Here is a 14355-nt window from a genome sequence, read left to right on the forward strand (position 1 = left end):
CTTTTTTCACGTGGTTCGTAATTTCAAAATATGTGTTTGGGGCATCGAGTGATCTTGTGTGCATCACGTGTCTTGTCAAAATAAGTGCCTGCTGCAGATGTGTCTAAAGGGTTTATGATAAAAGAGACGCTCACGTTTGCCAGATACTTGCATAATCTCATGCGTAATTAAGTTTAGTGTTAAGGGAGTGTCTTGCGTGTATTTTGTGAATGTGAGCCTCTCTTTTATCATAAACGGTTTTGACGCGTATGCAGCAGGCACTTATTGTGACAAAACACATGATGCACACAAAATCACACGACACTCCAAACACACATTTTGAATTTGCGCCCCTCGGAAGAGCAGTCACGAGCTGCAACTGCCCTATGATCAAACACTTAGTTTGATCTAAATCAACTGATGCATGCAGAAGATATGAGACACTTCTGTTTCCATTTTATTCCATAAGTTTATTGCCATGCCAACAAAGTCTGAGATATCAAATATCTGCATAATGTTGACAGATTTTGGAAAAAAATCACATAAATCCCCTAAGTGTTTTTGAAAGTTCAACACAAGCACTTTTCACAAAATCAAAAATGGCTGACTTTCCGTCGAGCGGAGCTAATGGCTGTCAGTGTGAAAATGTTTGTCGGGGCTGAACACAGCCTTGGTGGTATTGGTATGATGTTTATATTTGGACACATTTAAATACATTATTAAAAACAAGGTAAAAAAAAGTGACATTTATATAAAAACAAGTACTATTTTAATTAAATCAAAACAATTGAGTAAAAAAAAAACAATATTTACAATCAAAAGCAACACAAAAGTCTAGAACAAACCTTGTGTAAAAGGCTGACAAAGCATAAAATTAGAAACAACATCAAGACAACAAAGTAAACAGAATGGATAAACAAACTAGATAAGAAATCTTTTGTCAACCAGAGTTTTGGTGGCCAGGTTCCTGCGTCCGAGTCCATTTCGGATTAGCCTGAAGATCTGGGGAAGAGAATTTGACTTTAATCATCATCATCAACCTAAGACTGCATTAACTGCATTTCATTAAACACACAAAGATACTAACCAGTTGCTGGAGGTATGTCAATACTGCAGCTAGAATAAAGTTTTGACTGCAGAGATCCACCACACAAAAAAACAGGGTGTCAAAGATCAACAGCAAAGCCTCGTTACCATAAAAAAGGACGTCAGCGAATGAGTGAGAATCATCTGAAGTGAGACACAATAACATGATATGTTATCTCTACAAAATAGGTTAAAAAGCAACTTTTAAAGAACATTCCGATAAAGTAATGTTTAAATAGTACTGAATAAATAAACGCATCATAAACTTATTATAATATGAATATATGATTTACAGAGTATTTACCATTGTAAAAGATGCTTTTATCCAATGGCTCAATAAACTCCATACCGATGAGTCTTTCAAATAGCAGCTTATCTTTCACAATGTAATCCATCTCACGATGTGCCTGAGACAAAGATATCCAACATGAACAAAAACAAACTCCAACAAATACTTATTGGAGACAAAAGGCTTGCAATCCTTACATGATCAATGACTGAGCCAAGGAATCTGTTCATGGTATGGTATGCTCTTGTGCTCTGCTCACATGAATTGACCGTAGCATCCATCAATCTCGAGGGCCCGTTTCTCTGTCAGGGTAAAGACATTTACACATTTGGCAGATGCTTTAATCGAAAGCGACTTACAGTGCATTCAATCTACACATTTTTTTTAATCAGTAAGTGTGTTGTTCCCTGGGATCAAACCCCATGACTTTTGTGTTGCTAATGCAATGCTTTGGAGTTTAGGAACTCCATGCAAGTCAATATTTGCCACTCCCAGGCATGATTTGTGTTTGGGGACAAAACTGTAAGCTAAATCTACATCAACTTATGAAAATGTATGCTAAAATTTAAGATTTAGGTTATGCATAATGAGAATGCTATCAATGCTATTGAAGTAATATCACTCTGACAGTCATTCCTTCTAAACAAACATCTGACGTAGGTGTTTTCTGAAGCTGGAAGTAAGACACACCTCTCAAAGTATGTGACAAGGTGTGACTACATTTTAATTGGTAAAAGGACACGGCTTATAACAGGTCTGGCTCCATAGCTCAGTGGTTAGAGCACTGGTCTTGTAAACCAGGGGTCGCGAGTTCAATTCTCGCTGGGGCCTAAACAAGACTTCACATTCTTTTTTTACGCAACAAAAATGTTAACATGTTCAACTGCCAACAGAAGCAACATCCACAAAAGGGAATAATAATTCAGAAATATGGTACATTTGATTTTTGCAACTCAACCTTTGTTGTAGTTTCAATCCCAGGGAATGCACAAAATGATCAAATGTATCCCCTGACTGCAGTGTAAGTCACTTTGGATAAAAGTGTCTATCATTAGCATTATAACATAATAGAAGTCTATGGTATGTCTTTATTTATAAATATGACTTTGTGTATGTGTGTGTGTGTGTGTGTGCGTGTACCCTGCTAAGTGGCTCAAGTATCCGGTCATATTGTGTTCGAAGCCGGTTGGTAATTGATATCTGAAATGTCTGAGTGTCTGAGTTTGGCAACAGTCCTCTCTGGCCACACAGATTTTCCTAACAGAGCAAAACGTAAAGGAGAGTATGAGTGTACCATTCACATTTTCACTATGAAATGTTTGTTATACCTTAATTCTGCCTTACCGCCTCTCTCTTCAGGTTTGTATTCATCTCATCCATGTTAGTGTCAGCGTGACCATGAACAGAACGTCCATGGATGTAGTACCCAAAACATCGATGAGACAACAGCAGCACTGAGATCTATCCAATGCACATACATTTCAATGGAAGTCAAATATGTACAAACCAACATTTGATTTTTAAATAAAGTTGAAAACTGTATATTTATTTGCTATGAAACACGTTATCCATCCTTGTTGCTTACTACAAAAACTTACATTGCTGATTGAGCACAGATCCACAAACTGGCGAATCTTGTCTTCAACAAAGCGCTCATGGATCACTGTGAAGAACATTATCTGAAGTAAAATGGCACAAAGAGAAACAAGTGAAATAGCACATGTGAAACTTGTGAATACAGGATGAGATTAGTTTTTTTTAGCTTAAATAAAAGATTTTCCTGGTCATTAATTCCCATTGCATTTGCCATGTAGCACAGGGTACAAACATTACATGGCTAGGATTTGCAGCAATAGTAAAACTTTTCTTTTTTAAACTGTACTTTGGTGTGACCAAAACTGTTTTTGACAGCAAGAATAAATATGGAGTACTTTGTATTTGTCTGATTTAGTAAGATTTTAAAAAATCTGTTGTTGTGTCAGATTTAAAGTATGACCTTAGGAATAAAGTACACTATCCTAGTCAACGGCAGCCAATTGAAATTCATTTAAAGGGGACATTTCACAAGACTTTTTTAAGATGTCAAATAAATCTTTGGTGTCCCCAGAGTACATATGTGAAGCTCAAAATATCATATAGATAATTTATTAAAGCAGCTTAAAAAAATTACTTTAATAATAAATCGCTATAATGTACTAAATCGCAATGGCATGTTGAATAGAGCAGGTTATCCTCTTCTAACATTACAAGGAGAGCCAAATTTTAATGACCTATTTTTTCACATGCTTGTGGAGAATGGTTTAATAAAACTAAGTTACTTGATCTTATTCACATTTTCTAGGTTGATAAAAGCACAGGGGATTTTCATGGTATGTCCCCTTTAAATAAAATAACAAAGATAAAATAAAAGAAAACCCAAAAAGGAAAACAAACTCGACAAACTTAATAAATTATAATTAATTATAATCAATAAATTTGTTTAAATTATTACTTTTTGACTTTGTTTAATAAACCGAATCCATTTGCATATGGTGATTCGTAAACTTATTTTAACCAAGTCTCAGAGTGAATTTATTTAATTATAGACTATTATCTGAACCTGAAAAAAAAAACATAGCTTCGGGCCTCAGTGCCTGAACCCAGCTGAATCTGGCAAGGACACCGCCCAAGGTTACAGAATACCTGACAAGGCACACAAATAAATGGTGAGAACAAACCATCTGCCTTGTAGTAGGTTTTAATAATGGAAATGTGCATTTGCTTGGCTATGTGGTTGATGAACAACTAAATTATACGTGTGTTAGGAATTTTAGGGAATAATGGCGGTCTAAAAATACAACATTGTCAAAGATGAATACTTAAAATTTTAATTTCCCTTTTTAAAATGTGTTACTACATGAAAATGATTCCTGTAGAGTTACAGTTGGGGACAATGGTTTCTCTCTCTAAAACACATTACATTATGTCTTTCTAATAGTCATAGAAATAGTTATGGCAAAACAAATATATCATTTTTGACAAAGTATTTGTTTCAAATATTCTTGGTTATTCTCTTACCCTTTCTTTTAATTTCTGCTACCTTGTTTTTTCCACCACATCAAACTTACTCTCAGTATTTTTTTGGCCACAGAAATCTCTAACTATGGCAATTTTTAAACTCTAAATTATTTATGTTCTGGTTTTCTGTTTGGCCAAAATGTTACAGAACTATTAAAACAATAAAGGTTAACCATACCAATTTTGCCAAGAAACATTTATTATTATTTAGATTAATACACTTTTACCATATCATCCTAGACCACTATCTATCCATCCATCCATCTATCCATCCATCCATCCATCCATCCATCCATCCATCCATCTACCTATCTATTGGTAGTATCTTTGTATATACTGTATGTTTTCACCTGTATTAAGCCAATGCAGAGCCACAAAGCAGAAGCCACACCATATCGAAGTATGAGGCTGTAAGGAGGTGTGTACGCTTCAGTAGATCGCCACAGATCAGACGAGGAATCCCTTAAAGCCAAACTTGAAAAGCCCAGAATCTGAAAGCACAGTACATTATTCTAAATGCTTTGTATTTGACACAATAGACAAAACAATTCTCTGAGGAATCAGAATAGTTCCTGTAGCTCAAATAGTAGAAAATATTTTTACCAATGGCAAGGTCTTAGGTTTGAGTCCCAAGAGACAAGCAAACAAACATATTGCTTCACTTTGGATAAAAGCATCTGTCAATTAGATAAATATTTAATGTTGCCTCACCTCCAGAAAGAAGAGCACAGCCATGACCTGAAAAGTTGGATTGATCTTGCGAACGGTCTGAATCTCGTTCCATTCATTGGCCACAAAATATGTTCTCCAGATGCTAACCGGAGATGCTTGACTCTTTCCTTCGCCTCCCCCTGAAAGCAGAACAACAAAACCTTATAAATGATGCCAAAAAATGATGCCTAATCTTAAAAGCTTTGATGAGGAACACAGGAATGCAAACATACCTTCCACATGTTTACTGGCTTTACCGCGAGGCCTTTCCCAGTCTATAAAGAAAATATCTAAAGACAGCTGCACAAAGAGCTTGTGAAGAAACTGAACTGTCTGTAATAAAAAGTATGAGACAGGTTAAAGAGGAAAGATGATGAAATAAAAAAGCATCACAAAGTATCGTAATGTAAGCTGAAGTAATCACCTTCAATCCAAAGGCGCAGCCAACATAAACAACAAAGCGGTCCTCCTGAGCTGATAATGGCAGCAACACGGACACAAATTGCTGGGCCTGGACATACACAAAAAAGCCTTGTTGATATCCATCTTGATGTTTGTCTTACTCCGAAAACCCCCCATCGAAAATAATATGTATGCATAAACTGCAAATACTAGATCAAAATTGACAGGACAATGGGAAAAATCACAAAAACAAAGAAACTAAACTGATCTCTAAGAACTAAGAAATTGGTGAGTTAACAGTTAACAACAGAAAGTTAACAGTAGAAATAGGTTATAGACTTGCCTCCACCGTCTAGGCAATATTATCAGAAAGAAACCGAGAGAGAGAGAGAGAAAGAAAGAAGGATAAGTAGAAAAAAATCTTGAGGTTTTATCATGTTTAAAATGGACTAGATAGCGCCACCAAAAGGCATGATACTGTATTTACACATATACACAAACACAAAACCTACTTAAAGAAAAGTTCACCTAAAAATGTTATTTTATTATTTTTATATAGTCCCTGCTGTGCCCGACAGTAGGAAGAAAAGCAATACGTAAGCAATAATACCTTTTATTACTTTTAATAATAAAGCAAAACATTATGCATCAACACAACGTTTATTAAGTAAAATCACTAAAACCCTTCATTACCCTCAAAAAAATAAAAAAGTCCCAGACTGACTGTGAACAGAAATCATGTTTTGTTGTTTAGGGTGCTGCGCAGGAATGCACAAAATCTTTGGGGTTCAGCTGTCATAGCTGTGTTTTATCGCAAATATCAGAATCAAAGATGGGAACTAAACATTTTATAAAGTTGTGGTTCAACTTGTTGGTAAATACATATTGACAGAATGTTTGGATAAAATATTTATATAGGGCCATATTTACAAACTATTGGCGTCAGCGCAAACCATAATTTTGGTGTTAAATAACGACTATTGGGATTTTATAAAGAGGCTCAGTGGATAATTAAGGCTAAAAAGGTGTGGTCTAGTTATTTTTGCAACAGACCTTATTTCTAGGAGTTTCCCTTTCAGACAAAAATGTATGGGAGGAGATTATTTAAACGATTCACGCAATGTGATTTACTAATGTTTGCACGTGTGATCTTACTGGTTTTAGCACCCTTATTTAACGCCAAAAAGAAAAATATGTCTTAAATCATTTTGCACTTGAAAGGACTGAAATTGGAGCTGATAAGAGAGGCATCGGACGGGTACATAAATTTGCGCCTTTTAAGTAAATAACCAGCAGATATTACCACTCCCATCAACACTTTTTTTGAATTGCACTCTCCTCTGCCATTTTGCCCTGTTTAGTAAATCTGGCCCTTTATCTTCAAAACAAATAACACACACTTTAATCCAAACCTTAAAAAAAATGAGCCAATAGAGTCCTGTTCCCACTGTGATGATGAAGAAAACATTTGCCAGATCACCAGCGTAGAACAACAGGAACTTCATAACTGTCTGAAATAGAAAGGGCAACTTTATGTAATCTATGTTTTGCAATGTGTTTATTAAAAACTGTCGCAAAATGTAAACTCTGACCTGCAAGTCAACAAGAGGAGATGCAATTCTTCTTTTCCAGCTTGCTGTCTTCAATATGGAGTGCACAACAGCCACCCCACCCAGCACACCAAGTGCAATCTGGATGCAACATGACATAAATTTACAGCATTTCTATGTAAACCCAAACCTATGGACTCACATACATATTGACTTGCATTTCCAATTTGGAACTCACATCCGTTTTGATCCGAGCATCATTCTGATCCATAGTATACTCCAGAGAGAATGACACCTGTAAGCACATATATACACTATTAGTGCTTATAAACTGTTAAACTTTCCTTGTATTATTTTTAAATATATTATATCAAACAGATGTACAAACTGAGGTGGAAATTCTGAGAAATGCTTTGTTTTAAGATAAAAGTATGGGCATGGGTGTGTGGAATAGTTCCATTAGATTACCAAAAATCTCTCAAAAAGGCCACTATCATAAAGAGATAACAAAAAAGAAACTGTACGCTGAGGAATGCACATACGGTAGACAAGAGGGAGTCAGGGAAAGACTTTGAAGGTCATTAAGAAGATTTCTCAGGAACTCACACTGCTATATTCTGCTATAATTAAATGCCAAAAGTGAATATTCTGCAGGTGAAAGCTTTAGAGCAGTGAGTGCATAATAAGCTATGATCAATAAGCTATGATTCAAATTCACTAAGAATTTAAAACAACTTTTAACCCAGATTTTCATGCATCGATTTTTATTATTTCCCAGCATGGGGGCAGAGACCTAGCAAATGCTTTACCCAGAACATCTTTAAAGAGACACTCCACTTTTTTTTAATAGGCTTATTTTCCAGCTTCCCTAGAGTTAAACAATTGAGTTTTACTGTTTTGGAATTTAAAACTTGACTCTTTTGTAGTTACTTTGTGTACTAAGAACAATGGAAAATTTAAAGTTGCCATTTTCTAGGCCGAGGAACTATAATCTCATTCTGGCGTAATAATCAAGGACTTTGCTGCAGCAGGCACAATGATTAGGCATTTACCGAAAAGAAGAAGAAAGTTAAGTCATGAGTGACTAATTTTGCCTTTATTTATTAGGTTTGTTTGCTGTGGTTCTGTGTTCATTGTTCAATTGTTTAATTAAAGTTCTATTATAATGGTAAATAATAGTAACTGTGTATTTAATAAGCCTATTTTTGAAAAAAGTGGAGTGTCCCTTTAAAGGTTCCTTTTAGGGTTTGGTCCATAGACTGTAAAAAAAGATGGACGACGCCTGTTCGCTCTCTTCCATTGGTGAAAAGTGAAGCCGCCAGTGTCCCGATATGGCGCTGACATCTTGGGTCTTGAGTCTGCGCAATAGCGATTTCGGGACCAGTCATGCGCAGTAGTGAGCAGGAAGGGAAGCCGCGAAGTCAACACGATATCACAGCTGTCAATCATGACGTGACACCATCGTTTTTATATCATTAAATAACTAACTAAACACAAACCTATTTTAAAAACAAACATTTGAATTTACATCAGCGTGATAAAAACTACAGTAAATGACAGAAACCAGCTTCGGAAAAAAGATAATTGAAGTGTAATTAATTTTTTTTGTTGGTCTCAAGTCCCATTGAATAACATGGGGAGGCGGGGTTTATGACCTATACTGGGACCAGTCACTGGGGGGCGATCGAGACGTTTTGGCTTCACATTTCAGGGCTTGTGCGGCACGCTTGGTTTGGTCTGTTGTAATTGTGCTGTATGACTTACCATAACAGTCTGTGTGCTGGGATCAGTGATCAGTATATCTGAGTAATCCACGGTCATCAGAGGGGGGTACACCTGTCCTTTCTGTGTGTTTGGCACCAGCTGAAACCTGTTAAATGTGTCACACTAAGATAAGTGTGTTCCAACATAATGGCTGTGTCTGAAATAGACCCCTAAACCCTCATTCCCTACATTAGCATGCTAATTAGTGATGGGTCGTTAACGAACGAGCCGGCTCAAAGAGCCGATTCTTTGTAGCGAACGAGAAGGGCCAATTTACACCATTATGTGAAAGAAGAAAGGGGGATAGACGCTCCAAAAAGCCAGTTTAGTGGTATAGGCCAGGTACACAGAGCAATTGATAGAGGCGGGGGAGGGGGGTTTAAATATAGGAATGTTGGGAGAAATTTAAGGCATTTACCAAAAAAAGTGAAAACCGAAAAACACTAATTTTGCCTTTATTTATTAGGTTTGTTTGCTGTGGTTCTGTGTTCATTGTTCAATAGTTTAATTAAAGTTATATTATAAATGTTAAATAATAGTAACTGTGTGTTTTTTTCTAAAAAAAAAATGATACAAAAATTGCATACCAACGCATAAACCACTCACAATTACATATTGGGCTAAAAAATAAGTCTCCCAGTGATACTAAATTAAGAGCCGGAGTCGTAAGAGCCGGCTCTTCTAAGGGAGCCGAGCCAGAAGAGCCGAATCTATGAAAAGAGACAAATTGCCCATCACTTATGCTAATATAGTCAAACTTGAATTCGTGACTAAAAACAGGTGAGTGAATTTGGAAACCAAGTGCTGAAAGTGCCTCACAGTGAAGGAGTAGCGGCTAGCCGTTGAGTATGCAATCGGTTGTACGCTTATTATTGAGATGCATTATAGGATTTAATAAGTACACTTGATGATGTCCACTATAATATCGGACACCACTACAAATGGACACAGCCAATGTTTGTTTCTTGCATTTGTGAGTGGTATTACTTACCCAATCTTTATGTTAGAGGCCACACGTATGGCTCTCGGTGTTGAACCCAAAGACTTTTCTCTGCCACTCAATGTGTCCACAAGCATCAGCCTCCGGGTCAGATACCAGTTATTTATGTTAGATCCTGGCACAGGAAAGGTTGGTATGATGCATTATAATGCATATTTCTGATTATATGATTAAAGAGTAACTAAACCCTAAACCAACTTTTTTTAGTTAATGATCTGTAAGAATGGGGCTTTATTAGTGCTGTTCATTGATTTGAGTAACTTTTTTTAACATTTGGGTATAAAGTGTTTCAATGCTACAATATATGGTGTAAAAACATCTGAGTGCTGCACTCTTCAGGTTGAACGGTGGCTACTGCAGTTGAATTTTCCTGTTGGATGTTGCGGCACCGCGTGATGTAAGCGGTACGATCCTACGTAAGCAGGTTTAAGCTCACAACGCCCTTGTTACGATCTCACCACACACTTGGTACGAGCTGAGTTCGTCCCCTCTATCTCCGTTGGGGTCTGCCGACATTTCTTGCATTTTTTTAAATATTGCCAATGGGTGTAGTCAGGCTCTGACCAGGGGTTTAGTTACTCTTTAATATTCTAATGAATATTTTTGTACACAGTACCTTGGTTAATGAACTGGCCATTAAATTGCTGGTTGACATTTAGGAGAGGCACAGCAAGAAGACCATTTTGAATGACCAGGAAGACGTCGTAAAACACAGGCTCTGGATAACCAGTCAGAAGCTCTGACACAGACAGCACACACTAAGAAAAGCATAAAAACAACTTCAGCACACATCCACAATATTCACTTGAAAATGAAAAGATGCAAATCAACAGTACAATGGTAAATACATATATATTCCAGAAACAGTTCCTGTTTCAGTTTTTTAAGTGCTTCTGGACCAGTGTTGTTTACATCTTGCACAATTGTCTATATAAATGTATAGCACACATATGTTAGCACAACTGAGAAGGTAGGTGAGACTTAGGAAAATACACTTACACTCTGCCTGTAGGCCGTCCCAAACGTGAAGGCAGACTGTTGTCGAAGAGGTGTGTCTGGACAAAGCTGTAGAAGAAAAATGTTTGTTATTTCCCTCATACTACTTTTTGTGTTAAATATAATGAGATTGGTTAGTACAGACATAATGAATAGTTAGCACAGCCTTGTTAATCCCTGTTGCTAAATGCACTAATAATACCATCTAGTCCCAAAAGACATCTTTGTCTAATGGCGGCGTATTCAAAATAAATCAGCATGATACGGAAATATCACACCCATGGAACATTTCTCAACCAATCAGAATACAGCATTCAACAGCCCTGTGGTATAATATGTTAAGAGACCTAACGACAATACAACTGAAGCCTGGTGCACGCCTACCCAGAAAATCACAGTACCCTTTGCGGTCTGAGAATGAAACAGACATAACACTTTTAAAGGTCTAGTGAAAGCAAAAGTATTAATGGAAACAAACAGTTACTGTAACACATCAGTTTTGCATGTGATCAAAGCACGTCAATGTGTGACAATATTATTCCACACCTGTAGGTTTCCTCCACCAATGCTTTCCCACCTCAGAAAGTCCCCACGCATTGAATACACAGCAGCCAGCAGCTTGATGTTAGTGTTCTATATGTTATGATTAAGAAAAATGTGAGCATTAATTTAAATCCAAACAAAAACACAAACGTATACGTTTTAGTATCCAGGCTGCACTGTTCACCTTTTGTGCACCTTTAAAGCTGAAACCAACAGGGAGAGGCTCGGTCTGCAAAATCCGTGATGCTAACCCAGGCTGTTCCCCATAATACAACCAAGGCAGGTTGGACCTCCTACAGGCACAACAGGGTCCATGAGTGTCACAAAAATAGACTCTCTTGTCTGGTACATCTGTATCATAATGTGATTCTTTTGATACTACACAGGGCAGACACAGACTTTGACATAAAAAAACTGTAACATTAAATTAAATTAAACTGATTTTACATACAGAATAACATGGTCACTGATTTACTTACTAATTAATGCTATGGGGCGGTTTGAAGGACAGGGTTTAGATTAATCCAGGACTAGGCCTTAGTTTTATCAGTTTCATTTTATTTAAACAGTTTTGAAATGAAGGCAGTTTTAGTCTGGGACTAGGATAAGCCCTGTCCAGGAAACCGCCACCTATGTTATCTGTATGTGTGTTACCAGTAGGAGATGTCCTGGCTGCTGCCCTGCGCAGCTGTTGCTCTATAGATTGTATTGTAGAGGCCACAGGCATCATTGCTGATGGAGCTGGAGGAGTGCATGTTCATCACACACATGTTCCCCAAAGCCTGACATGCAGTACGGTTTGAGAACAGCTACAAAAGGTAATTAAATGTTAAAGATAAAGCATACACAAATGGATGGGTAAACATATATGAGCAGTTTTCTGGATAGGGTTTAAAAAAAAAGGTAGAAGTAGGCCTTAATCCTTAAAGGGACACCACACATTTTTTGAAAATATGCATTTTCTAGCTCCCCTAGAGTTAAACATTTGATTTTAACTGTTTTGGTAACTGTCAATAGCAGGGGACTATTTTCAACTCCCTAGTGTTCAGTAAAGTCTCTGTTTTATTTGCTTCTCAGTTACATACAAATGTAAACATTTTTGCTTCATTCCATGTTTATAAGAAACCTTGATTTAAAATTATTCCAATTCAAGTCTCCATAGTCCAGGACCCAGGTGTTAGAAAAGCTTTTTCAGAAAGTCATTTTTTTAACAAATGATTAATTAAAGGTGTTTGTATTATACATACAATAGAAGTCAAAGCACCTATCATGACATAAAAACAAAATAGTGCATTTATGCAAACGTACCAAACAGGCGGCTGCTGAGGAATACATGGAGCTTGAAAACCAAGCTGATGGGACAACCAGACCCTGTAAAATATTTTCACACATTAGACTGTAGGTATGCCTACTACCGTTGCACTAATAGATACACAAGCTATAAACTTTAAACTCTTACCAACTGGGAATAGACGACATTGGAGGCTACCGAGGCAGGAAGACTGTTAGGAGGGAAGCACATACCTCCTGCCTGTAAAAATGCAATAAATCTTAAACTCACATCATCAACCTACTTGCAAAGTATAATCTCTAAATCTATACACATGTAAACAAATGCACTGTACAGCTGAGATTCTCACCAGTATGTTTGAGGTCCCACAAACACAAGACTGAGACGTGTTGATAAAGGAGTCATCACACCTTACACATCTATGCATACACATGACATGTGCAAAAATAAGTGAACCTCAGAGAGTCCATAATGAATATTTTTCTAAAAAATGGAGGTCTGCAGAGATAGTTGGTCTGTGTAAGGAAAAGCATTACCTGTTGCCGGTTGTTTCTGGTGCAGAGAAAGCCGGATCTGTTGCAGTGCATGCATCACATCGGGCTACATTTAATAGATTCCCATTTCCATCTCTCTCCACTGATAAACACAAATGCAGGTAATTATTACAAATAATGTTTAAGTGATTGTATCCTAAGAAAAACTCTAGGTGTAGAGGAGCAAACAATGTGTCTTAAATCATATTCATTTATATCAAAATGTAATGATAGGCACTTACCCAGCACACTTCCCTTAGGACACTGACACTTTCCATTCTCACTCACACTTCCTGGACACTGGATGCACCCATACCCATCTTGGGTGACCCCCTGTAAATGAGAATAATCATATTCTTATACAGTAGCATTACTCTTCTTAAAATTCAATGGCAATGGCAACATACTGTACAAATTAGTCATTCAAAACAATGCAATACCTGATTAACTTCAGGACACTGTTGACACGTGATGGACGCCCCATTACTGACTAACACCCTGAAACCAGTCTTACACTCACATGTCAATCCTGTAAAGCAGATATTACACCAAATTAAAGTAATACATATTTCTTTATACATCATAAAAAAAACATTTATTTGCAGGTTTGAGACTTTAAATAACTTTTTAAATGTTAACTCCGACTTTAATTGTATACTTTACCATTAAGCATCCCAAATAAGGACAAATAAACACAGCTGTAAGTATCTATGTATAAAACGGTTTGTTTACTTTGATATGCGATGCTGCAGTTATATATCCGTATCATTAGCTCGTAAACAATAGTTTAACAAATGAAAAGCTAACTCGTTCGGTTAAGCATTACACAAGTAACATACTTTAGGCTAATTTAAAAATACATGTAAAATAATTTTATTTGTGCAACTGAACTAACAGTTAAGTCCGTCTGCAAAAAACGCGTACCGGATTTGCTGCTTATTTGATTCGGTCCGCATTTTACACAAGACAAGCTCGAGATATCAAAATAACTCCCCACGTTACAATCTGAAGGCTGCTGGAAAGTTATAGAGAATTGCTGGCAAGAGAAAATGTTCAGTTTTAACAAAAATACGATTAACAATCTGCATATGAAATCTCGCAGCGTCCCTGTCGCCATGGTACAGATGAAGGACGATGACGTACGACGATGACGT

The 14355-nt window shown here is 36.9% G+C and overlaps 1 protein-coding gene and 1 non-coding gene across 2 annotated transcripts; one reads left to right on the forward strand and one right to left on the reverse strand.

The window, feature by feature from the left end:
• Nucleotides 1-459: 459 nt before the first annotated feature.
• Nucleotides 460-14349, reverse strand: tmem67 (transmembrane protein 67). The gene is made up of 28 exons (XM_065260813.2): nucleotides 14126-14349; nucleotides 13642-13730; nucleotides 13444-13534; nucleotides 13205-13304; nucleotides 13018-13087; nucleotides 12837-12908; nucleotides 12686-12748; nucleotides 12032-12186; nucleotides 11562-11670; nucleotides 11381-11467; nucleotides 10838-10903; nucleotides 10455-10596; nucleotides 9830-9953; nucleotides 8839-8944; nucleotides 7313-7369; nucleotides 7117-7215; nucleotides 6937-7035; nucleotides 5547-5633; nucleotides 5356-5455; nucleotides 5123-5262; nucleotides 4762-4902; nucleotides 2953-3033; nucleotides 2699-2815; nucleotides 2495-2611; nucleotides 1552-1656; nucleotides 1370-1472; nucleotides 1067-1209; nucleotides 460-981 (listed from the first exon to the last, which is right to left on the reverse strand). The coding sequence occupies exons 1-28, from the start codon at nucleotides 14316-14318 to the stop codon at nucleotides 901-903; spliced, it is 2937 nt and encodes a 978-aa protein (XP_065116885.1). The 5' UTR covers nucleotides 14319-14349; the 3' UTR covers nucleotides 460-900.
• On the forward strand, nucleotides 2113-2185 carry trnat-ugu (transfer RNA threonine (anticodon UGU)). The gene has a single exon. It is a non-coding gene; the product is annotated as a tRNA-Thr (tRNA).
• Nucleotides 14350-14355: the final 6 nt, after the last annotated feature.

This window comes from Paramisgurnus dabryanus, chromosome 13 (genome assembly GCF_030506205.2).
Source record: "Paramisgurnus dabryanus chromosome 13, PD_genome_1.1, whole genome shotgun sequence".
Classification (NCBI taxonomy): Eukaryota; Metazoa; Chordata; class Actinopteri; order Cypriniformes; family Cobitidae; genus Paramisgurnus; species Paramisgurnus dabryanus.

Bases quoted from the DNA above. Each gene is read 5' to 3' on its own strand.
- tmem67 (XM_065260813.2), bottom strand. From the start codon at position 14,318: ATGGCGACAGGGACGCTGCGAGATTTCATATGCAGATTGTTAATCGTA. The intron at 10,597-10,837 runs GTAAGTGTATTT...TGCTTTTCTTAG, and splicing joins GGACGGCCTACAGGCAGAGT to TGTGTGCTGTCTGTGTCAGA. The intron at 7,216-7,312 runs GTGAGTTCCAAA...TGTTGCATCCAG, and splicing joins ATGCTCGGATCAAAACGGAT to ATTGCACTTGGTGTGCTGGG.